General features: G+C 40.8%; 1 protein-coding gene across 2 annotated transcripts in view; it reads right to left on the reverse strand.

Moving 5' to 3' along the window:
- slit1a (slit homolog 1a) overlaps nt 1-26,386 on the reverse strand; it is a 101,898-nt gene that overhangs the window by 35,918 nt on the left and 39,594 nt on the right. For both annotated transcript variants that reach the window (XM_084093304.1, XM_084093303.1), the window contains exons 5-17: nt 22,968-23,039; nt 22,813-22,884; nt 19,981-20,052; nt 18,506-18,669; nt 16,687-16,834; nt 11,018-11,089; nt 9,646-9,717; nt 6,972-7,043; nt 6,720-6,863; nt 3,635-3,798; nt 2,739-2,762; nt 424-568; nt 263-337 (exon numbers count right to left, since the gene is read on the reverse strand). In XM_084093304.1, the coding sequence (XP_083949430.1) occupies nt 263-337; nt 424-568; nt 2,739-2,762; nt 3,635-3,798; nt 6,720-6,863; nt 6,972-7,043; nt 9,646-9,717; nt 11,018-11,089; nt 16,687-16,834; nt 18,506-18,669; nt 19,981-20,052; nt 22,813-22,884; nt 22,968-23,039 (1,296 nt within the window). The remainder of the gene's footprint in view (nt 1-262; nt 338-423; nt 569-2,738; nt 2,763-3,634; nt 3,799-6,719; nt 6,864-6,971; nt 7,044-9,645; nt 9,718-11,017; nt 11,090-16,686; nt 16,835-18,505; nt 18,670-19,980; nt 20,053-22,812; nt 22,885-22,967; nt 23,040-26,386) is intronic.

The following is a 26,386-nucleotide window of genomic DNA, read 5'->3' on the forward strand; positions in this document are numbered from 1 at the left end:
TTAATTACAGTTTCTGAACCTTTCAATCATATCTTTGTTCAGCTGTATCTATTTGTTGCGATTATTTGTTCTTTTTTAATTAATAGTCTTTACTGATGCTTGAAATTTATTTTAGTTTTTTAAACCTTTTACACCTGCAATAAGACTAAATGTGAACGATATCTAAGGTTTTTTTTTTTACTTTATCGGAACCCAAATTAGGAATCGAGAAGAAACGGAGTCGATCACATTGAAGCGATACCCGACCCTGAGCGGGACTTACATCTTCTTCAGGTGAGACAGCGTCTTGAAGACACCCGTGGCTTCTATCGTCGTGATCTCGTTGTTGTTGAGACGGCTTGAGAAAACATAAGAAAGTGAGATTAAACCCAGCAGACTTCTGGAGTCCGTTCTTATCAGAAGCATTGGCTGGTGGCGTCTTACAGTTCAGTGGTGGATGCTGGGATGTGTTCAGGGATGCGGCTCAGCCTCAGGTTGGAACAGTCCACTACGTTAGACTCGCAGCGGCACTTGGCGGGACAGACCGGGTCATTATTACAGTCATTGTTCAGACGGGTGTCCTCCGTTCCTGCAGCAAAAACAACTCTGTCAACCGGAAACGCTCTCTCAAAGTTACAAACAAAGGTTCTTCCAGGTATCTGGTCTAACATCTGGTGCTCTTGGGTTATTTTTGACTGAAAATTTTTGCATTTTTATTTTTATAAAAAAAAATAAAAAAATTCTTCATCAGAATGGTACGAAACTTGGTAAAGGGTTTGGCACTTGCTGTGTGAACACAAAAAGATCATGGACATGATTTGAAAAGGTTAAATGGTCCTGTAAATAATAGTCCCACTTGTGCTCCTCGCCGTCAAAAATGAGCGCATTGGAAATGAATGGAGATGAGTTTCCTCTAGTGGAAGCGTTTGGTACTGCAGCCGAACAACATCTCACTGAAAGATCATTTTATGAGATATCGCTAAGATTTATGGCTTTGATTTTCTCACAGATTAAGAGTACAACATGTTTTTGAAAATATATATTTCATTTTTCAACTTTGCACATTTTTCATAACAATACACTTAAAATTCTGAACTTTTTTTAAGTTCACTTTTTAAAACTTTTTTCACGTCTGCAATAATCTGCCAAGTGTCGTCTTTGAAAAGAGATCAAACTTCAGTCTGTCGCTCTAAAGCGTTCAAGATTTACCACAGTTGGAAATGTAATTTTCAGGTCTATGCTTAAAAAAGTGAATAAATGGATTATAAATACTGCGTAAATATAATTTAATACCATAAAATCCCCTAAAAATACTAAATATTAAATAAAAACATTATACTAAAATATAGTACATTCATTTCATTGAAATAAATAAATAAATTTCGGTCATTTTTGACCGACATGCGAAGAGCACCAGAGGGTTAATAATAATAATGTTCTCAAAAACGTTAGCAGCACAAAAACTTTATTTATACATACACTTTTTGAGACATTTTAGTTGGACGTGTTTTATAAATGTTACTACTTTTTTTCAGAGAACATTCATAAGTAACATTCCCATATTGTTTGAGGAATGATAAAATAGAGAAAACGTTTGTTTTTTACGCTCACTTAATCACAAAATGTTTTTAAAAGATTTTCAAAAAAAACTAGACATTCTGAGAATATTCAGAAATAAAGTTTTCGGCAAAACGTTCCTCGAACACATATTTCTGGGTTCAGGCCCAAAAGAAACTTGAGGAAAATGTCAGACTGCTTTAACAAAGGAAGTGTTTGCATGTGCCGAAGAGCAAGGCTGTTCTCTAACTAGTGTTCAGTAATTAACACACACTGATTACAAGATCTTCCAAAACTTAAATTTCTTCAATCTTAAGATTGATTAAAGGGTTCTGTCAGGCGCTTCATATACTATATACCTTAATCACTTAATGGGTTTAGTTTCAATTCATTTAGTTTTAATTATTTATTTTCTTTTAATTAAATGTTATGATTTAAACAGCTTGTGAACATACTTTATCAGTAGAAAAAATGTAAATAACCCATTAAACATGAAAGTATTATGCCATCATTTTAAAGTCCCCCTGTGGTGAAAATCCAGCTTTTAATGTAGTTTATGTGTCTATGTGGTGTTTTTAATGTGCTTTAAGACAAACCATGTGTAAATTCATAAGTCGACTCCATTGCTGAGTATTTTCTCCTTAAAACTGCAGTGAACACGCTCAAAAACACGCTTTGAAATCGCTAGTTTTAAGGGATAAAATGATTGACTACAGGAGGTCTTTAAGACATTTTTTACTGATATTTACCTTTTTGGCATAAAATTTTCTTTAAAATTGAGTCAAGAATCCTACAGTTCTATTTAGAACCCCATAGAACCTTTTATTCTAAGAGTGTACTTTGTTAAAAAAGAAATTGTGGTTACACTTTATTTCATTGGTCCACTTCAGACTTATTCTACTAACCCTAACACTCTACTAATACTCTAATGAGAGTTAGTTGATGTAGTTATTTATAAGCAGAATGTCTAAAGTGGACTATCACAATAAAGTGTTACCGAAATTGTTGGTCAATTTCACAAACATTTACAAAGAAACGGCAAGTAACACGTTGAACGTGAAATTGTGAAGTTGAAAAGCTGAAATAGTATTTTCTTCTTTGAAAGACATGTTTAACAGTGTACTGGAATAAAAGCACCTGTGCAAACACAGACTATTCAGAAAAGCTGTGTGTGATGTACAGTGAACGGGACACACACTCACCCGGGATGACGTACTGCTCTTTGGCTGTGATGGAGACACAACAGGACAAGAATCACCAATCAGCATCTCAAGAGTTTCAAGTGTTACTATAGGCTCGTCTTGTGTAGTATGCATGTATACGGTAGTGCAACTCCATTGAGTACAGCATAAAACATTTAAAAGATTTTACTGTGCTACTGCTATCAAGATATGTAGCCATGTAGCTTTCCTGTAGCTCAAACAGTGGAGCGCTGGCGCTTGCAACGGCAAGGTCATGGGTTTGATTCCCAGGGAAAGCAAGAACTGATAAGAATGTAAATGTGAACCTTGAAATGCAATGCAAGTCGCTTTGGATAAAAGCGTCTTCCAAATGCGTAAATGATATAGTAGACGTACGCAACGGCATGGAATAAAGTGATCAGTGTGTAGTGCAGTGCAGTGATCAGTGTGTAGTTTAGTGCAGTGATCAGTGTGTAGTGCAGTGCAGTGATCAGTGTGTTGTGTAGTGATCAGTGTGTAGTGTTGTGCAGTGATCAGTGTGTTGTGTAGTGATCAGTGTGTAGTGCAGTGCAGTGATCAGTGTGTAGTTTAGTGCAGTGATCAGTGTGTAGTGCAGTGCAGTGATCAGTGTGTTGTGTAGTGATCAGTGTGTAGTGTTGTGCAGTGATCAGTGTGTTGTGTAGTGATCAGTGTGTAGTTTAGTGCAGTGATGTGTTGTGCAGTGATCAGTGTGTAGTGCAGTGATGTGTTGTGTTGTGTAGTGATCAGTGTGTAGTTTAGTGCAGTGATGTGTTGTGTAGTGATCAGTGTGTTGTGTAGTGATCAGTGTGTAGTGCAGTGATCAGTGTGTAGTGTAGTGCAGTGATCAGTGCGTTGTGTAGTGATCAGTGTGTTGTGTAGTGATCAGTGTGTTTCACCGGAGCAGCGGAACTTCTTGCTCTTGATCTGCCCGATGCGCTTGTTGGCGAGGCGGCGAGGGCTGGTACAGCGGGCACCACTGGTCTCGATGGGGTTGGAGCGCAGGTAATCCGCCAGCCACTTCAGGTTACAGTCGCAGATGAACGGGTTCTGAGCCAGATGACTGAGGACAACACACACACATTCAGCTTATGACACAGGCCTGTCTAACACACAGTTCCTCATGTACAACATCCATATCATCAATCCAGCGGGAACTTTGACCTTTGCATGAGTCGATCTGTAACCCAGCTAACAGGGAACGCTCTCAGAATGTGTTTATGCGTGTGACGACACTGTTACACTGAGCGGCAGCGTTAGTTTTCGGCGTGAATGCCGTGAAAAACACACAAAACGCATCTAAAACGGGAAAGAGCTTCGAGATTGACTGTATAAATATATTTGACAAGAAATCTGAGGTGTATTTTCACAGACTGCAGAAAGATACAGGACAGAGAAGTGAATGGATCGCTGCGATTCACAGAAACAACTGGATCCAGAGAAAGGAGGATTTGCAGTTATCATTTTGTGTCAATATGTTGAATTATGGGGTAAAATCACACCCTATATATTGTATTGTTATATATTGTATTGATAACTCCTCAATTAAATATTTACTATCTTATATTCTGCATAACTGGATGTTCTTAAATAAACACTGACAAAAAACTACACAAGTTTTAGGGCTGGACGATATGATGATATATATAACACTGATATGAGTGATCACATGGATTTGGACCTATACTGTATTTATATAAAGCGTTCACAGGCAAATGTGCTTTATGTATTTCAGCTCTTCTGCCACTCAGTCCGGCTGAGGGAGTGTGTGTGTTCCCACGGGAAAGTGACGTTGATGCATAACCTCTGTTGTTACTGCTTGTTTCAGATCGTTCAAAGAACATTTAAAAGTAACATTCCCATAATGTTGGAAGAATGATGGAAGGTTCCCTTAACGTTTGTTAGAACATTTAAAAAAAAAAGATGTTTTGAACGTTCAGAGAACATTCAGAAATAACGTTTTCATAACTTAATGATAACATTATTAGCAGATCGTTCTTAGAACATATTTTGGTAACACTTTATTTTACAGTGTCCTTGTTATATATGTTACATGTACTTACCATAGTAATAACAGTAAATTATGCATAACTACATGCAACTAACCCTCAACCAAACCCTAAGCCTACCCTAACCCTATAGTAATGTAATTAATTATTATTACTCAGTACTTAAATATATAATTACACTGTAACAATCACACCTTAAAATAAAGTGTAACCCATATTTTTGTTAGATGAGAATCTGTAATTTGCTGGAAATTTTCTAAATATGTTCAGAGTATTTGTGTGTGTGTGTGTGTTTGGAACCATAAATCATCTACGGGACATTGTGGGATTACTTCTGAAATGTAAATGGTATGGATTACAAATTACACAACTGTATTCATTACCTAAAAAGTGTAATCTAAAAGATTACATTACTCTTATCAGATTACTTTGGCTGGTATTACCTAAAGTAACTGTTTGTTTGGTGTCGGATCAGACTGTCCTCTGCTTTTTTAATGCCTTTTTTCCCCATCAAATATTGTATAAATTAGATTTGAAAGATTAAACACTGAAAATTCATCCTGCAAAAAACATTTTAAAGGCGCAGTGTGTGATTTTTAGCGGCATCTAGTGGTGAGATTTGCGAATTGCAAACAGTCAGTCACTCACTGCCAATCCTGCAAACTCGAATGAGAAGCTACGGTGGCCGACGTAGGATCGGAAGATGTCGTCGTCTGAGTCAGCAGAGAGTAGCAAGTCAAGCAATAAGGTTTCTTTATATTATATTTTATATTAAATTATATTTACTTAATTATTCAGTAAAACCACATGTTATTGCGATTATTTTTACTTGTTCATCATTGTGTTAGTCTTTTCTTCACTGACTTTACCATAGCCTGTTTCCATGCTAGTTAGTATAAGATAAGAGCTGGATAAGAGCATCAAAGCAGCTAGGTAAGGGGAAATAGCTAACGTTACGATGTCCGAGGCGTCGTTCAGACAGCATGTTTTTCTCCACGTTTGCAGAGTCAGGGACAACCTGAGTATTCTGCTGCGTCTTTTTCTGCTGCTTCTCATTCAAGTTAGTGACGAAACGCGCTCTGTAGCGTTGTTTGTTCGCTGTCGGCTACGGTAGAAACATGACGTCACGATATGTCGACCTTCATAGAAGGGGGTGGCCGCGGTTATGTAGATATAAATGACTCATTCTAAGGTAATACAAACATAACGGTTCATTAAGTAAGGTCTTTATACACCACTGAAAACATAGTTATGGATCTTATATTGCATTTCTGCCAATAGATCCTCAGAAATATCACACATTGCACCTTTAAGTGCTTTAAATCTTTTAGCAGGCTCCTCCCCCTAGTGGGCGGAGTCACGTTTGAAATTTCACTCAATTTACTGCACTATTTCATAATCAACTCTTTGTATAATTTTGACAAAACACACATCGTTGAAAAGGTCTGAGACTCAAGGTTCCATATTTGGCCGCTGTTTTGTGATAGAAGTGATATTGTGACAGAAATGTATTAATTTGTGACAGGAGGACGCATCAGTGTGTTTGTCACCCGGTGGCTGTTTTTGGTAGAGCGCCTAAACAAAACCTCACACAAACCCACATTTGTGCGATACCAACTTTAGGTTAGATATGGCTTTGATTTCATAGCAAAATATTTTGTAAAATATATGTTTGGTAAAACATAAATCAAGTTTAGTAGAGCACATTTGCTTTACAAACTTAAACTTCTATACAGTAATTTCTTAAACTTTCTTTTGTAAAACGTAACATTTCATGAAGCGCTTTTCACTTCTGCAATAATCTGCCGAGTAAAAAGAGACCAACTTTAGGCCAAAGGGGGTGACAGTTAACAGGACTACATCAACATGTTTTTATAAAAATATAAACACTAAATTTAAATGCATTAGATATCAATAAGCATTGCAAAAAGGTTGTGTATTGATTTGCTAAGAGTGTATAGGTGTGTGTGCTCACAGGGTCTGTATCGCGCGCAGTGAGGTGAAGGTGCCCTTGGCCAGCGTCTGGATCTTGTTGTCGTATAAAGAAAGCAGCGAGAGATTCTGCAGGTCCGTAAAGGTGTTTGCACGAAGACAGTGGATCTTGTTTGCATTCAAAAGCCTGGAAACACATGAGGAAGAGAGAGAGAGAGACGCTGATGAAACAACATCATGCACAACAACAGTGAGCAGTTTTCATTGGTTTTCATCATAGAGCCGTTACACTCACAGCAGCTGGAGGGCGTAGAGTCCGTCAAACACTCCTTTGGGAAGATCCGTGATCTTGTTTCCATACAGAACCCTGAGCATCACAGAGACAGTCAGCACTAGAGCATGAGCACGAGTCCTTACTGCTGAAAATCATCACCGTGAACCCTGACGCTTGGTTTGAGTAGAGCTCTAATTTCTAACTCAAATTATACAAATTAGTTCTATCAAATTCAATTTTATGAGTATTTAAAACTTTCTGTTTCTTTTGAGTTTCACAAAACTGACACATTTTAAGTTCTATGAACTTGTTTCTTTTAATTTAGACAAACTTAAATTTAACTGAAACTGGGCTGGGATTTCTATTTCCCAGCATGCTTTGCCATGACACTTAAAAGGCAGAGTAAATGCTAAAATTAAGTGTTTTATGTTTTTTTGTGTTTTACGTATTTATGTTTTTGTTTTTGTTTTTTTTAGATTAATGTTGAGTGGGAGATTTATTAGTGTTTAATGTTTTGTTATACTAGTTTCGAAGAGTTTCTGTTGTGTTGGGTTTTTTGAGGGGTTTCCATCATGTGATGAGTGGAGCATGAGCTTGAGAACAGTGTATGTTAAATGTTTTAAATTGCTGTACTCATTCATCGAGTGCTGTGCTATGCTAATGCCATCAAAGAATTTTGTTACTAATTAGCAAGGTAGCATTTATTAAATTAGCTAGTTAAAGGATTAGTTCACTTTCAAAAACATTTTTGCTGATAATTTACTCACCCCGATGTCATCTAAGATATCCATGTCTTTCTTTCTTCAGTTGAAAAGAAATTAAGGTTTTTGAGGAAAACATTCCAGGATTTTCTCCATATAGTGACAATCAATGGTTTGAAGGTTCAAATGTCCGTCTCAGTGCAGCTTCAAAGTCTCGACACGATCCAGCAGAGCAATAAGAGTCTAAAAATGACAGAGCGTTTCGCGAGATAAGACCCGTATTTCTCGACTGGGATCGTGTCGAGACTTTGAAGCTGCATTGAGACGGACATTTGAACTTTCTTTGAACACTGGAATAGTTGGTTGCCATTGAAGTCCATTCTGTGTAGAAAAATCCTGGAATGTTTTCCTCAAAAACCTTTTTCGACTGAAGAAAGAAAGACATGGATATCTTGGATGACATCGGGGTGAGTAAATTATCAGCAAAAATTTGCAAAAACTAATCCTTTAAAGTAAGCCAAGTTTCCACTACTAAAAATATTTAAATTGAGATTACATGATAATCTTAAATTGTGTATGAATTAGCTTACTCAAATATTTCAAGTTAAGAGCAATTAAAACGTATGAGTACAAAATAAAAATCTGCAAGTTCTACTTACTTACTTAATTTCTTAACTTAAAAAAATTGATGTAACTGAATTCGGGTTTACAGTGAAGAGTATTTGAATGCATAAATTATGCCTTGGAATGTATATCATGAAAAATTATAACCACATACATATTACAAATTTGTGCATTGTTAGACGACATGTTCAAACACATGACAAATGACCAATTTCAGCTGTAACAAGAAATCTACAAATATAATGCATTTTAACTTTGGTCACAATTATTTATGAAAAGATATAATGCATTATAACATATATTATGTCCTCAAAGCTTTATTTATACTTTTGTTTTTTTTTCTGTAATGATTTAGTTTGATGTTCATCTAACGTTTTTTAAATGTTACTTGTTGCGGAATGTTCAGAGAAAATTCAAAAGTAACCTTCTCATAATGTTTAAAGAATGATACAATGGAATGTTCCAAGAAAAAAGGTTTTTAAAACATTTAAAAAACTTTTTGAACGTTCAGAGACATAACGTTTTCATAACTTAATGGGAACTTTTTGCCATCTGAAGTTATTTCAAACAAGAAAAGGTGAATTATTTGCATTACATTTGCGATGAAATCAGTCTTACTTTTTAGTATCAAAATAGACCAATTTTCGTTTTTATGTAACTGGCTAAAAAAGATGTTAAAAAACCCACGTGATTACTTGTAAGACTAGTCTTTTGCAACCGGCCCCAGATCGGGTGAATTTTCTTTTTATTCTGAATTTAAGGAGAACAAAATGCAGCCAGTTCTTTAATTTACAAAAATTTGATGGAATAGAATCAAAAGCGAATTAGAGAATTCAAGAATAAAGCATCTGGGTGATGTACAGTAAGTTTAGATGAGGTGAAGGGTTGTCTCATGAATATTAATGAGTTTACACCAAGAGAGTCAGCATGGCCTGATTAATATGCATGAGATAAGCCACAAATGACCTATCACAGCACTCGTTGTGACATACAGATACACACACACACACACACACACACTCACTCACAGACACACACACACACACACACACACACACACACTCACACTCACAGACACACACACGGACATACACATACACTCACACAGACACACACACTCACACACACACACACACACACACACATACACACACAGACACACACACTCACACTCACACACGCACACAGACACACACACATACACATACACTCACACAGACACAGACACACACACACACACACACACACACACACACACAGACAGACACACACACACACACACACACACACACACAGACACACACAGACACACACTCACACACACACACACACACACACACACACACACACTCACACACACACACACTCACAGTGAGTTCAGTGAGCGCAGGCCCAGGAAGGCGTCGGGAGCGATCTCCGAGATCTGGTTGTTGCTGAGATCTCTGTAGAGAGAGAGAAACACTGGGTTCAGACGTGGAGAGCGTTCGCCAGTGTCCCGCTGAGTCTGGGCTGGCTCATGCAGTCGGAGTGTAAACGAGCGGGTCTGAACCTCCAGCCGGCTGTGGTGAGGACTATTAGTGAACGCCAGCATTACAGGCCACGGAGAAGACTTTAATAAGCCTGTGGTCTAACCATCAAACCACACGCAAGCTCAGCCAGAGAGAACACACTCCTGACAGCATGAGAATCTGCAGAGCGCTGGGGTTTACAGCAGCAAACCGGCTTCTTGAGGATCTCCACACACATTTATTCATACGACACAGACTGTTTCAAAGCAGCTTCACAGTCATAAGCAGGAAAATAACAGAATCGATCCAAACTTTATCAAATATGTGACAAATTAAAATTCAGCAAAAAAAAAAAAAAAAAAGCAGCTCTACAATAGTGTCATTATTCAGATTAAGTTTTTGTTTAACTTATAAAAAACATGCAGTGTAAAATTAACCTTACTGTGGGTAAAAGTCGCATCTTAACTTTCAACAATCGCTGGGATCAGATGATACATGATGCCGAACAGAACAGGACGTTTCAGAATAAACAAGTTCTTGATATCAAATGAATATCCACTGATATTATCCTCCAGAGTCCAGAATCGCATAAACATGTTTTATTTAAATTGTTCTGGTTTATGTTCTCTTAGGAAGTTATATGGCTCAGCAAACATGTTAGAAGCAAATTTTAACACTATCAATACTGATTCAGAATAAGTTCCTCTTGCAGCATCTCTTCTCTTCTCTGATGATGTGGGCGTGGCTATAACCTGTCACTCACATGAGATCAGCCAATAGCAAACCTCAACCATCCAACCATCCAATCAATTCCCCACAGACACAATCAAGCCCCGCCCACATTTGTTCTTGTTCCAGAAGCGTTATGCTCAGATTTACAACACAATAGAGGAGAAAAGTCCTACACAACTTTCATTTCATGACGACTTTTACTGAATACATGACGTTAACTAACCACAGAACATACTATATTACAGCTGTATATCACTGCCTTTATTGACACTCTCATCTCTGACTTCTGTCCTGTTCATACTGTAAAGCTGCTTTGAAACAATATGTATTGTGAAAAGCGCTATACAAATAAACTTGAATTGAATATGACAGATTAAACTGGATGAATAAGAGTAGGCCACCTAAAGCACGGTGAGGAATCTACGGCAAGCCTAATGTCTGTATACGTCTGTTGCACACATGACAGCAGCGCTGGGTTTTCTCAGCTGTGTTACAAACTCACATTCGGCGCAGTTTCTTATAAGGAGAGAAGGCTCCAGGAGGGATGGATTTGATGCCGTTCTGTTCCAGTCGTCTGCAAAAAGAGAAGTAGAGAAACATGCAAGTGTTATTGCAACATTTACATTTCATAGCATCTCTAAGAGACACACTCCCACTCCACGTCACCCGCTATCATGTAGTCAGTCTTGTGCGTGGCTGAGCTTAGTCTTCACTAATACTGTAGTCTCTGTCATCAATATTATCTCTGGATTCTGTGTTCGGTTTATTAGCATTATTACTGGACATCATACAGCGCAAATGACTTTCTAGCCACTTGTTTCCAGAACAGAGTTATTTATTTATTACTTTTCTGATCTCAAAACCATTGATCTGTCATTTTTATGAAAAAATAAAATGGTGCAACATAGTTTTCATTTTAAAGTGCCCTTTGTTAGTTTGACCTAGTTTAATGTTAATCTGTCTTTTGCAGTTTAACAGAGCACAAGTTCTTTATCAATTTTACAGCATGCAAACAATGTTTGAATTTAAGAGAATGCCAACAATGCATCACAACATCAGGACGCAACTAATGCATCAACTTATGTAAACTCGTCATTCAGATATGGGGCCCTATTTTAACGATCTGAAACGCAAGTATCAAACGCGAAACGCAAGTAACTTTGTTGGCGGGTCTCGGGCGCTGTTGCTATTATACCGGCGGGATAAATGACTCTTGTGCCCGACGCAAATCTAAAATGTGTTGGTCTGAAGTAGCTTCATTACTCATAGGTGTGGTTTGGGCGTAACGTTAAATAAACCAATCAGAGCGACATCTCACATTCCCTTTAAGAGCAGGCACGCTTGTTCCATGGCGGATTGCTATTATAACGGCGGATTTGCCAGGCGTGTGCCAGCAGCGGTTCACAGCCGAGGAGACCGACGTTCTCGTCAGGGCCGTAAAACACAGAGAAGTGACATTGGGGATGGAGAAACACACCCAAATTAGCTTCAGTTAAACAAGCGTATGATAATTTGGGTAAATTTGTAAGCTAGATTTATGCCTATTTTCTCACATCTTCATGGACACAACAATGATTTCCCTCATGTGGAATATTTTTCCTTGTAATTATGTATGGTTTGCAAAAATGTCAACTGCTGCATCTGTGTAGAGTAGAGAAGCAAAGTGTATGTGCGTTGTGCACACGCTACATTATGGCCAAGCATGCGCCCTTAAAATAGCATCTGAACGCGCCACTGACTTTAGACTAGGTTTTTCCTGGTCTGTGGCGGAATTGTTTTCTGGAACTGCAAAATAGCACCAGGGAACGTTTGCGCCGGAACACGCCTCCTCTTTTCGCTGAACCGCCCCCGGGAGCGCAAGTTCATTCCCTAATTTACTGACGTGCATCTGTGGAGGGAAAAGTCTGCTGTGCGTCGGGTGCAAAATAGGAATGATACATGCGTCGGTGTACAAAGTCAATTGCGCTGAGTGCAAGATAGGGCCCATTGTCTTTCCCAGTGATGTTTGTTGGTAAATGAGACCTTTTAGCTGAACTCGTATTTAAAGCACTCACTTTGAAGCGGGATTGGCAGGCACGTAGCAGGGTAAGTAATCTGTAGCATCAGACAAGGTCAGACAGTGACTGAGGGAGTGTGTGTGCTCTATATAGTGCTGGTGATGAGGGCTAGGTGTGTGTGCTTAAGTGCCAGGGAGGATGATGGGAAAAGCAGTCCGTGACATTCCTCCTTTCTCCTGTACGGCGGCTCCCGACTGACAGAACAGTGGAGTGCAGTGGAGGGAAAGAAGAGCTAGATGAAGGAGTGCGGGGTCATAGTGTGATCCAGAACAGTGCCAAGACAAAGGCCCACGGGGGAACCGATGGAGGGAAGGTGGAGCCAGGAGTCAGCCCGACTGAGGTGGAGACCCCGGCGGAGCCGAGGAGCCGAAGATCTGGGTAGACACTGATGGACTGGAGGGCAGAGGTGTGACCGAAGGCTAGCAGGACCGAGGCGGAGATGGCAGACTGGCATCTCTTGTTCTATTCTGAATGTTCTAATCCAATCTAATGGTGCCTGAATCATAATCATACACTGTTCGTTCGTTGGCCAGGAGAACTGAGCAACTGAGTCTGGTTTCTCCCAAGGTTTTTTTCTCCATTCTGTCACCTGATGGAGTTTTGGTTCCTTGACATTGTTGGCTTTGTCGCCATTGGCTTGCTTAGTTGGGGACAACAATAATTATTGTATTTATTGTTCAACAATAATTTTGATCTTCCTGCATTCACACCATAATATGAGAACTGAACTGAGCTGGACGATGATATCACGGTTTTCTCCAGAGCGGCTATATATATAAATTAACTAAATTAATAACTTGTTTACAACAAAAAATAAATATCCCTGAACTTTTCTCAAACAAAGTTTGTTTCCTGAAGAAAATAGCATCATAGTCCACTATGACGCTATTTTCTTCAGGAAACAAACTTTGTTGCATTATGTTTGTGTTATTACTGTAAAGCTGCTTTGAAACAATCTGTATTGTAAAAAGCGCTATATAAATAAAGGTGACTTGACTTGGTATGGATCCAGTGAGAGTAAGGACAACGGAGGAGCCAGAGGGAAAGAGCCCAGTGGAGCCGAAGGGGTGGAGGGAACAGGTGTAGCCAGAGGAGCGTAAGTCCATGGAGTAACCAGGGTGATGACTGACCAAGGTGAAGCCAGAGGGATGATGAACCAAGGTGGAGCTGAATGGTTGGAGGTCCGAGGTGGAGTCCAGGGTTCGGAGGCTGGAGGCTAGAGGTTACCCCCCCCCCCCCCCCCCCTCCCCCCGTACAGCGGCTCCCGATTGACAAAACAGCCCAAGGGGGAGTGGAGGGAGGGAAGAGCCAGGGAGGAGATGAAGGAGTGCGTGCCATAGTGTGATCCAGAGCAGCGCCAAGACGAAGGCCCACGGGGGAACCGATGAAGAGGCAAGGCAAGGTGGAGCCAGGAGCCGGTCCGACTGAGGTGGAGCTGATGGAGGTGGAGACCCAGGCGGAGCAGAGGAGTCGAATGTCTGGAGTGACACTGATAGATTGGAGAGCCGAGGCGAAGACAGCAGACCAGGGTTGAGCCAGTGGGAGTGAGGACAATGGTGGAGCCAGAGGGAAAGAAGAACCCAGTGGAGCCGAAGGGGTGGAGGGAAGAGGTGTAGCCAGAGGACTGGATATCCATGGCGCAACCAGGGTGATGACTGACCAAGGTGGAGCTGAGGGAGCGCTGAGCCAAGGTGAAACCGGAGGGACGAGGGAGCCTGGGGGATGACGGACCATGGTGGAGCTGAGGGAGTGCTGAGCCAAGGTGTAGCCGATGGGTCGGAGGGCCAAGGTGGAGCCAGGAGCCTGTCCGACTGAGGTGGAGCTGAGGGAGTGCTGAGCCAAGATGAAGCCGGAGATACGAGGGAGCCTGGGGGATGACGGACCATGGTGGAGCTGAGGGAGTGCTGAGCCAAGGTGGAGCCGATGGGTCGGAGGGCCATGGTGGAGTCCGGGGTTGAATGAATGAATGAATGAATGAGGCATTTATATAGCTCTTTCATATGTACTACTGTACACACAAAGTATTTACAATCATGTCAAGGGATCTCTCCTCAACCACCACCAGTGTGCAGCAACGGCTTCAGTGCGTTCACCACACACCGGCTTGACCAGTGATAACTTAAATGACTTGGAACTGGGCAGAACCAATGGTGGCGATGATGACTTGGGACTGAACGGGACCAACGGTGGAGACAGGGCTTGAATGTAGGAGGGAATCAAGGAGTTCACATAAGGAGGTACAGACTTCAGGGGCATGACGATGAAAGGAACCCCACTCAACCATGTGAAACTCCACCAGCACTGGTCAGACTGGGCAGGCTTTGGCTCTGGGTCAGTAGTGGGTGGGTCCGGGTCTCTTAGCAACAAGACACATGTTTCTGCCTTAACATATCCATCTTTTTTTGCAACACAAATGTAAACTGTTTATCTGTGAATGTGTGAGATGTTAAAGAGAAATAACTAGATGAATAACAAAGCGCAGTAACCGGTAAAACTGTTTGCACAACAAACCAATGTGTTTATAATTAAGACAATACATTAAAAAAATATGGTAAAAATACCAGTTTGCAATATCAAGCAACATAAACTGTTTTGTACATCTAAAATAACTGTAAGCGAATGACACTGGATTCATTTTAAATGTACAATGTACAAATAGCCACACCCGCTCTTATGTTAAAAATAAGGTGGATACTGTCGATTTGCAAGTTGCTTTAAGGAGAGTACATTCACAAACTGATTAAAGCAATTGCTGGGTTTAAATTAAATTAGTAATTTTAGTGTATAAACGGGTAAATACTGCATACAGTATACTGTAATCCTTCCAAAAATAAATGTATCATGCGTGTATGATTCCTGTGGCCTGGCTGTAACGATCTGTTCATGGCAATACAATCATTGTGTTGCGGCAGAAACTTCGAGAACACAGAGAACATCAGATGTGCTGATAAAGGTGGGACGCGCTTCGTCTTTCGTCTGGTTTCGGATGTCATTAGTGTCTGTGGCGGCTGGTTGTGTTTTTAAGGGTCTGTTTTAATGGCACACCCTGCGGCTTCAGTCCACAGTTCTGTGAAGAAAGCAGTTGCTTTCAGTCTAAACAGCCTCATTTAAAACAGGAAAGTCATTTGTCAGGGTCATTTAGAGCCTTCAGAGCCAGAGGCAATTACAGTTCGACTTAAACACTTGCAGAATTTCCCTTCTCTTCAAACGCAGGGCTCTCAGTAGGAAATATAGAAACACAATTTACATTCTTTGGATTGCAGTGATTCCAGACAGCACATTCCTGTGGTCTGTTCAGTCTCTGTCCAAATACATCTGTCGTAGATCATGTGACTAGAGTCCAGAGATTGCAAAACTGCACTGCAAAAATCATGTTCTTTCTCAGCGTTTCGGTCTTGTTTTCCAGTATAAAGGGAACACTTTACAATAAGGTTAATTAGTTCACTTTAGTTATTGACTAACTTGACAAACTAACAATGAACAATACAATTGTTACTGTATTTATTAATCTTTGTTAATGTTAGCTAATAAAAATCCAGCTGTTCATTGTTTGTTCATGTTAGTTCACAGTGCATAAACTAATGCTAACAAATACAAACTTTGATTTGAATAATGTATTAGTAAATGTTTAAATTAAAATGAACTAAGATTAATAAATGCTGTAGAAGTATTGTTCACTCTTAGTTCATGTTAACTAAGGTAGTTAACTAACCCTAACTAATGAACTTTATTGTAAAGTGTTACCGGTATGAATATCTAAACATTCTAAAATTGGCCCATTGGCAGATATTTGTTCTAGTTTTAAGCATGAACTCACTTCATTTTGATACATTTTTCAGAAAACAAGATCTTGAGTAATTCTTGAGACCTAATCTTGAGTAATTTTGCCTCTCAAGTAAATGTATCTTGCTTTAAGAATGTTTAGATATTTGTACTGGAAAACGAGACAAACTTACATTTACACTTATGCATTTGGCAGATGCTTTTATCCAAAGTGACTTGCATTGCATGTAAGGTAAGTGTTTGTTCACAGTTTATGAATTCCCTGGGAACTGAACCCTCAACCTTGGCGCCGCTTGCGTCGTGCTCTACGGTTCGAGCTCCAGGAACTTACATCTCCGCCATGCTGTCGGGCAGGTTAGCCGGGATCGCTGTCAGTCCTTTCCCTCGGCAGTCCACGATGTTATTACTGCAGGTGCAGACGGCCGGACACGAGCCCGTGGCCAAACTACACGACTGGCCCACAGCGCTCTCAGACTGACCTGAAGAGGGACAGTCACAGTCAGTGAGAAGAGGTTGTGGGTAATGGAAGTGAGGTGTGCAGATCGCAGTCAGGAACAGCACTTTACTATTAGGTTCCAGTATTCTAACAATGAAAGAAGTTTGTTCAATTCAACATTCACAAAAAAATTATTGAAATAAATAAGTTGTATCTGTTGACCTCAGTGGTCACATGTTAATGTCCTTAACTACTATGTACTTACATAAAAATAATTATTAGGTACAATGTACTTATTGTTCATGTTGTATTGCAAAACATGGTATTTCAAGGTGACAGTTACACATTACATGTACTTACTGTAGTAGTAATCATTATTTATGCATAATTATAAGCAATTAACCCTAAACCAAACCCTATAGTAAGTACATGTAGTTAATTACTATTCCTCAGTACTAATTTGTGTAATTACAGTGTAACAATGTCATCTTAAAATAAAGGGTTATTTTAAGGTGTCTCTGTTACACTGTAATTACAGTACTGAGTAATACAGGGTTAAGATTAGGGTTTGGTTGAGGGTTAGTTGCATGTAATTATGCATAATTTACTGTTATTACTATAGTAACTACATGTAAAGTAAAGTGTGACCGTATGCTGCTGATAGGGGTCAGGTTAGGAGACTCAGGACAGGTTTGGTGGTATGAGTTGGTTTAAGGGTGGGTTCAGAGGTCAACAGTGTATTTATAGATGTTAAGAACAGAATTAATTACATTAATTACAGCTGTAATGACAGGGAGGATTTTTTTTATGTAAGTACAACATAAAAACAATGTATGTAAACAATAGGTGCATTGTATCCAATGATTCATTCAAATGTTAGTACATACTGTAGTACTTAAAGACACCTGATATAAGTGGGACTGCGTTTGTTAATGGACCTCAGCTAACATGAACTGATTTTTATTAACAAAGATCAATACATACTGTAACAAATGCATTTAATGATAACTAATGCACGTCCTTTCGAACAAAACAGGCCAAAACTAAGTTAATTTCAGAAGTTTGAAGCAGCTTGTCACTACGGCTGGTTAAACGTCTTCAAACTCCCATTGGTCAGTGTGGTGATGATGTAACAGGTGGGTGTGGCTCTGAGGCTCCGCCTTCTTTGAGCTGTAACTCTCCATTTCTTCTGTTCAGACGCGAGTAAAAACAGGAACACACTGGAGAGCCGCTTTATAGTAGAAACTGAAGCTGTAATTCTGACTGAAAGAGACACTGACACTGTTTTTCATGTTTAATACTGTAAAGCTGCTGCTTAAAATCAATCTATTGTATAAAGTGCTGTATGAGTAAACGTGACGTGACTGTAGATCTGAATCTCAGAGCTGGAACACACATCTCCACATCACTATGATCAGATGCTTTCTGAACTGCTGTTTTCTCATTGATATTGTGTGTTTATTCTGTTACTGAGAGGAAAGAGCAGCTCATGTTTACTGTTAGGGATGTTCGCTAACAGTATATAACAGTTCATTTAGAACTTCTTTTTACTCCTACTCGAAGAATGAAAAAACTTTGCCGTGAGTATATCAGGGCCTTTATTGTCAAGTGTTGCCGACTCGGCTCTGGTCATTTGTTTTGGTGATATGCTTTAATTCAGATCAGTGAAATACAATAGGGAATGGAAGGCAGATTGGTCACTGATTGGTCTTACCTGAACAGCTGAACTCGTGTTTCTGGATCTCGGCTACGTTAATTCCTCGTAGCGGAGCTGGAGAACTGCACTGGGTGAACAGACCGATGGTCGGACGCTCACGCAACCACTGCGACAACCAGGCAAGATTGCAGTCACAGTTCAGGTTGTTGGAATGTAAACGGCTGAAGGAGGAAACATGGAAGCACGAATGTTAAAGCGGCCATTATGCACTTGATGTTGTTTCAGGCTCTACTAGAACAGGTTTTCCTGCTTGAATGTTGATTATTCTCCTCATATTCTCCATTGTTGCGGCTCCTCTCTTCCCAGTCTGTCAGTAACGCTCTGTTTACTTCCTGTCTCTATGAAGCCCCTCCTTCTGAAAAGCACACTGTGCTCTGATTGGTCGGCTGGAGCAGTGTGTTGTGATTGGTCGAGCGCTTCGAGTGTATTTGGGAACTGTCCCGCCCCTTACCATAACCGCCAGTTTAACACACTACTAACTAACTCAACCAGGCCCCGCCCCTTTATTCTGCGTATTAATTATTATAATGAGGAATATTGTGACGTGTTCGTTCCCGGAAGAAACTCAAGAATGGAGGCGTTTCAGGAGTTCAGAAACACTGACACTGATATAGAGAAGAACTCCTGCTGAAAAGACTTTGGAAACCTTGTTCATACTCAAAGAAAGTGTAATAAATAAAAAAAACAGAATTTGTATACTCATATCATATTTGATGAAGTTTACATCATTGATCAATATTTCCCAGTTTATTACTGTGAAGCTGCTTTAGAATATAAAGCAGCTATAAAAAATAAAGGTGATTGATTTGATTTGGCCAATACACAATGTCTTTACCTAAAAGAAAAAGATATATAGAGTTACTGGGTAACGGAGGAACGTCTGGTGTGAGATGACGGACACAAGCTTCAGAATGAACTACAAAAAACTATCCTGTTTTACTGCAAACTGTTTCAAAATAATAAACAGGGAACGTACAAACTGACTGCAGTCACGAGGATCTGGTGTTCACACTCTAAAACCTCTAAAACTTTAATCATGTTCTTGACATTCTTTAATGGAAACATGTAATGTCAGTTTCGAACCATGAATCTGTAACTGAACAAAATAAATAAATATATAAACCAGAAGATCATGAGAAAGAAACTCCATGTGGTGAAACGGTTGAGAAATTTCACAGAAATACCAGAATATACATTTCATGAAAAACAGTGTGTGGGGTGTTTATTTCTGGGGGAATTTGCTGTATGTGTGTGTGAATTACGGACTGTGGCTTCTGGCAGAGCCGTGTGGCCTGAGCCGTCCCGCCAAAACTGCATGGAATGATCTGTGTGTGTGTGTGTGTGCTTCTGTAAGAAGCTTTTATCTAATGTGATTTAGGGTGTTTTCACTTGTGTTACTTGTGTAATTGGGTTTGGTGTGTGTGTGTGCATGCATGGTTTGTGTTTTCTGTGCATGTTTGAGTGTTACTCACAAGGTCCTGAGCTTGGGCATGTGGTTGAAGCTCGACACTGGAATGCCGCTGATGTTGTTGTTGTTCAGCGTTCTGCAAAATATCAAGACAATTAAACCCTCTGGTGCTCCTCATTTAGGGCTCTCACTCACTCATACTCCGGTCAAGAGTGGCCAAACACATTCAGTGTAACCTTCTTTTTCTTTCTTTTCAGTAAAAATCAATGTAATATAAAAATTCAAAAATGCAAGTTTTTTTGCATTCAACGAATATTCGAAATTTGAATTTTTATTTGATAGCCCTAGCGAGGATCATGGTGGAACCGGATGGAGCCCAGAGGAGCCAGAGAAGTGGCAGGTCGAGGCGCAGCAGCTGACTCGGAAGTACGAAGCCTTAGGGATGGCAGGCCATGGTGGAGCCGAAGGAGCGTGGGCTTGGAGGCTTGAGGTGGAACTGAGGGATTCACGAGCCAAGGCGGAACTGATGATTGGGAAGCCCCAGCCGGATCCATGCAGAAGAGCAGAACCACTGGAGGAGCCGATGGGAGACAGCGAAGACACTGGAGGAGCCGAGGGGAGACAGCGAAGACACTGGAGGAGCCGAGGCGAGACAGCAGAACCACTGGAGGAGCCGAGGGGAGACAGCGAAGACACTGGAGGAGCCGAGGGGAGACAGCGAAGACACTGGAGGAGCCGAGGCGAGACAGCAGAACCACTGGAGGAGCCGAGGGGAGACAGCGAAGACACTGGAGGAGCCGAGGGGAGACAGCGAAGACACTGGAGGAGCCGAGGCGAGACAGCGAAGACACTGGAGGAGCCGAGGGGAGACAGCGAAGACACTGGAGGAGCCGAGGGGAGACAGCGAAGACACTGGAGGAGCCGAGGGGAGACAGCGAAGACACTGGAGGAGCCGAGGGGAGACAGCGAAGACACTGGAGGAGCCGAGGGGAGACAGCGAAGACACTGGAGGAGCCGAGGGGAGACAGCGAAGACACTGGAGGAGCCGAGGGGAGACAGCGAAGACACTGGAGGAGCCGAGGGGAGACAGCGAAGACACTGGAGGAGCCGAGGGGAGACAGCGAAGACACTGGAGGAGCCGAGGGGAGACAGCGAAGACACTGGAGGAGCCGATTCTTCCTCTTGTAAAGTCATGCGGTGTGAAACCCCCTGTCGCCGATCCATTGTGCAGTGTGAACACAGCAGCGACTGATTGCTACCCCAGATAGTTGTGCAGTGTGAAAAGAACAGTGATCTGACGAGTGTGAACTCGGCATTAGTGCTGGTCATAACCAGTGACGACTTTTGACCTGGGCTTAACCATTAATGACTTGGCCGACTTGGAATTAGATGGGAGCAGAAGAAACATCTCCCTATCAAGTTCATAATATAACAAATCCTCAGTAACCCAGCTCTGTGTCTGCACCTCAGCGATGGGAGGCTGGGACTCCAATCCATCCCCACAAACTCCTCCAATATGCCCTCGATGATGGTCGCTGTTGCAGGATCCGCTTTGAGCTCGGGCTCCGCAGTGAAATCAGCCTCTGGCGATCGCTCCGGCTCTGTTGAGGCTCAGAGTCAGCCGTGGGTTCTGGCATTCCCGCGGTGAGCACGGCTGAGCCCTGGCTGGGCTCTGGGGCTTCCTCAATTACCCCTTTTCCACCAAAAAAGAACTGGTTCGGAACTGGTGCTGGTTCAAAGTTGGTTCAACTTGCGAACCTTCTCAGAACCTGTTTGTTTTTCCACTGACTAGAGAGCCCAGCGAATGATGTCGTTACGTCACTGTGTACGTTGCCATACGTCTTAGCTTTCCAAGAAACGCTTGCGCCAACTTTAAGCATAACAATTACAATGGCGGACTACATCGTCTTTCTGCAAATGTTTCTCCTGGCTTTGCGATCCTATACTGGGGTCAGAAGAAGACGTTTAGAACACATTTGTGCTGCTCGTCTGGATTACTATAGACGGAGGTTACGTTCGAGAAGAAGTTCGACAATAACCCCGCCCCCAGCCCCCGACGTAAGCATGACGTGGTAAAAGAACGGTTCTAGTCCAGCAAAGAGTTGGTGCCATTTTGGAACCAATTTTCCTGGTCGAGAACCGTTTTTTTGGCTGTCGAAACACAAAGAACTGGTTCGCGAGTAGGCAACGGCTCCGAACCGGCACCAGCACTGCCTTGGTGGAAAAGGGGTAATTGGGGCATATGGTGAACGATCGGGGTCATGAATAAGGCATGCCAGGTTGAGAAAGTTCCTCGCGTGGTCCTCGAGGGAGCGACCCCCGGCTCCAGCAGGAGGAGGATAACTGCATGTCCATAGCTATTAATTCGATGTAAAAAATTCCTTCTATCGTTCTGTAAGGAGTCAGCTGTGTTGACAATCCAAAGAGGATGCATGACACAGGATGAACGAATAATAGTAATACTTTAATGAACCTGAAGAGAACACTACACATGCACAATGTAACGTTAAAACAAGACAGAACTGAGGAAGACTGAAGGCTTAAATTCATGAGGAAGGAAATCAAAGGAACAGGGAACAGGTGTGACTCTATGGCAACAAATGAATGTCACTGATTTGACTGATTTAACTGTTTAACATCATGAATTCAATAGTCTATGATCCTAAAAGAAATCATGAACATTTGCCCATCCATATAAGTTGCAAGTAAAATGATGATGTTTTACATGCTGTGAGGACATTAATAATGTAAGTTTTAGCATCTACGTCACATTTTAATTTCCCACACGTCACACAGATTATTCCTGGATGGTGAAGACTCGCTCTTGTTCATGGCATAGATTCAGTTTCTGATCGGTCTTTAGGTAATGTTTAACTGTGCATGTTTTTATACTCACAAAACTTCGACTCCACGTAATGCACGGAAAGCGCCATCCTCGATGCAGCTGATGTGATTCTTGTCTAACTGACTGTTAAAACACGGAATGAAAGGATGTTTAGAGCATGTTGGAGTCTGATCTGGTGTACTGTGCTGTTGTGCCGCGGGTCTCACAGGTTCTTGATGTCCGTGGCTCCTCTGAAGGCCTTTCGGGGAATCGCCTGGATGAAGTTCTCACTCAAGTCTCTGTCAAAAGAAAAAAAATATAGGATTAACTAGATGAGTAGAGTTTGATGACAAACTATGATGTTGGCTTATTTGAAAGTTTGAAATAAGGTTTTAAAAACTTTTGCTAACATGAAGAAGAAGCTTAAACAGTAGATCCGTATGTTGCCTTTGTCAAGCGAACATAACTACCTTACATAATACACATACATAATGGCATTTCATAAACGGCACGCAGCAGTCAGCACACTTGGGTTAACCGTTTCTAAATTTACATCTCAAAATGTTCATGAGAGACTTATAATTAATGCATCAATGGAATACAGAGATTACCCGGAAACCATTATCCACGCACGCTCTGTTTCAACATCAGGTGTTCAAATGAATGATTTATATAAGGCTATCTTACTCATTGTTCGTTGAACATTTTATCAGTTAGTGACGATTGATGTAAGAACTCCCCAAATGCACTGCAAGCCTGAGCAGATCGTAGACTATTGGTGCCAATACAACGGCTTTTGGGAAATGCAGCTTTATATATATATATGCCCAGTATGCACAAAAACGCACACTAAACCCTAAACACACCGAGGTGTTAACAAAAGCATTTGCTGAAGCAACCATGCCATTTTACTTTGAGTCTCTGAGCTCTTTTATCGTGACTCGTATCATAAGTGCAGTGCTGTACCTGTTTACTACATCAGGAAAGCCACACAAATTAAGTATCATAAAGAATTGTCTAACAAATCATGCACTATTGTAGTATTGAGCTCTATATATAATCTGCCCCTGTAATCATAATGAATGTCCTTCCCATTCTATGCATACACACTGTATCTAATTTGCATATTAATGTGTATTTGGGGCAACATGTAATGAAAAAAGACGTGTAATAATGGGAGTAATAATTAAGAATATTTTCATAATATTTTATAAGAATATCCAGAATTAAAACTGTGACTGTGAAAAATGTTGTCAGAGAAATTCGCTAAAATATAATGTCCTCTACAGAGGCAAGACATCTATTCTGGGTCTCAGGAGGATATTTCTGTGAATATGCAGATGTCACTTCTGAAACTTTGTCGCATGCGATTGGCCGCCGGTCCTCTTAGCAGCCTGAAATACTTTTATTCAATGGATTTAATAGACTGTAGCCATGACAGCGAGCCAAGACCGCTACAATCACTAAAACACTGTAGCTTTGTCAGTTCATCGCAATCTCACAAAGTTGCGTTATAATAAACGAAGCTGCCAACAACACACACTGAATCTTTCTTACATCGTGTCTACACTGTGTTTGTTAATGAGAGGTTTCGCGAGCTGCATAACTCAGAATAAAAACTCTGAGTGGATTCTGACTAACTTAAACACCTCTGATTGGCCATTGGGTTCATGAGATCAACAGCTATCTCTGTGATTGGCTATATTGCTGGAAAAACACGTTGTAAATAGATGCATTTGACGTTCTCCAGAGCGTGAACACAAATATGCACTGGAGCGTTTGCCAGTGTATTATTACAGTATAAACTGAGGGTGTATAAACAAACACACACACACACACACACACACACACACACACACACACACACACACACACACACACACACACACACACACACACACACACACACACACACACACACACACACACACACCCCTGTAGAGCCGAGCCTGAGTGTAACAACATACAAGACTTCGCAAAGAATGACTGAAACCCCAGGGCTTAAATAGGCAAGAGTAAACGAGATAATAACACACAGGTGGAAGTAATCAGAACATGACGAGTCCAGGCAATGGTTTCTGGGAAATGCAATCCGTGATTAAGCAGATGGAAGGAGCGCCCTCTGGTGGAGATCATGGGCACTCAACGTGACACACGTTTACAACGAAAAATATCAAACGTAGTTCAATGTTAGTATAATATCATTAAGATAATGTTAGTTTTTTTTTATTATTTATTGATATTATTGGTTTTTTAAATGTTTATATTTACAATTTTATTTAGTTAGTTTAGTTTGTTTTTTTGTGTGTGTGTTTTGTCATTTTTATTAGTTTTTTTAAATATGTCTGTAGTTTTTTTTTCTGTTTTAGTTGGTTAAGTAATTCAAGTTAAATTAAATGAAAGACTAGGTTTATTAAATGTTGTTTTTTTTTACATTTTATTTTGTTTAAAGTTTTATTTTCAAGTACGTCTTTTATATAGTTATTGTTAAAGTCCCCCTGTGGTGAAAATCCAGCTTTTAATGTAGTTTATGTGTCTATGTGGTGTTTTTAATATGCTTTAAGACAAACCATGTGTAAATTCATAAGTCGACTCCATTGCTGAGTATTTTCTCCTTAAAACTGCAGTGAACCAAAGACAGTCTCAAAAACACGCTTTGAAATCGCTGGTGTTTCTGACGTCACAAACTACCTTGTAACCAATCAGATCAACGTGTGATCGTCAACCAGTGGATCTCTGAGCTGAGTGAGTGAGTGGAGGCGGGGCTCATTTGCATATTCGTAGAACCGCGCATACTAAATGAGGCAACGGTGTCGAGTTACATTCAAGATATTTTAAGGCATGAAGAAATTATTCAAGGAAAAAACTTTAAATATGTTATTTTGGTGATCAAAGATGAGTTTTAAGGGATGAAATGATTGACTACAGGGGGACTTTAACTAGAACATGAGAAAACTGCAGATATTTGCTTCATGAGCAAATTGTTCTTTTGTGTAAGATCTTTTCAGTTTGCATGGAAAGAGACACCAGCGCTGTTCTCCTTTTGTGTTACAGCTCATGCAAGACATGAAGTCGTACGGGTTTGAAGTGACATGAGGGCCAGTAATGATGGAATAATATTCATTATTGGCATGAAACAGCTGCAAAGATGATCTACCTGAAAAACAAGAGGTAAATGAAACTGCTGCATATTCAGACGCTCTGATAGACTGTCAGCGCTCTTTGTTTCAGAGGAACAGACTGAGGGCGTTTCTCAACATCAGAAGACAGACGTGTCGTAGCAGGAGACATCCTAAATCCTGTTTAATGCTTTAAAGTGATCGCCTGCCGAGCACAAAGCTCTCTGGGTAATCTGAGCGGATTACACGCTTGTGTTTAACAGGCTAATTGCAAATCTCTAAACAGAGTAATGAGAGGAAACACACGATCTCTCTCTTCCAGCACTCACTCTCAGCTGTTACTGAGCTTTCACTGGCGTTGATATGAAGGGCAGTGTTTCTTCTGGCTGTACATTAAGGGTTGAGTGTGTGTGTGTGTGTGTGTGTGTGTGTGAGCGATTAAAGCAGGCAGAACTAATGAGTGTGTGTTAGAATGTCTGGCTGTAAACGGATGTGACATTCGGCCACACAGGATTCAGCAGATTCTT

The sequence above is a fragment of the Abramis brama genome, assembly GCF_963993115.1.
Source record: "Abramis brama genome assembly, chromosome: 19".
Lineage (NCBI taxonomy): Eukaryota > Metazoa > Chordata > Actinopteri > Cypriniformes > Leuciscidae > Abramis > Abramis brama.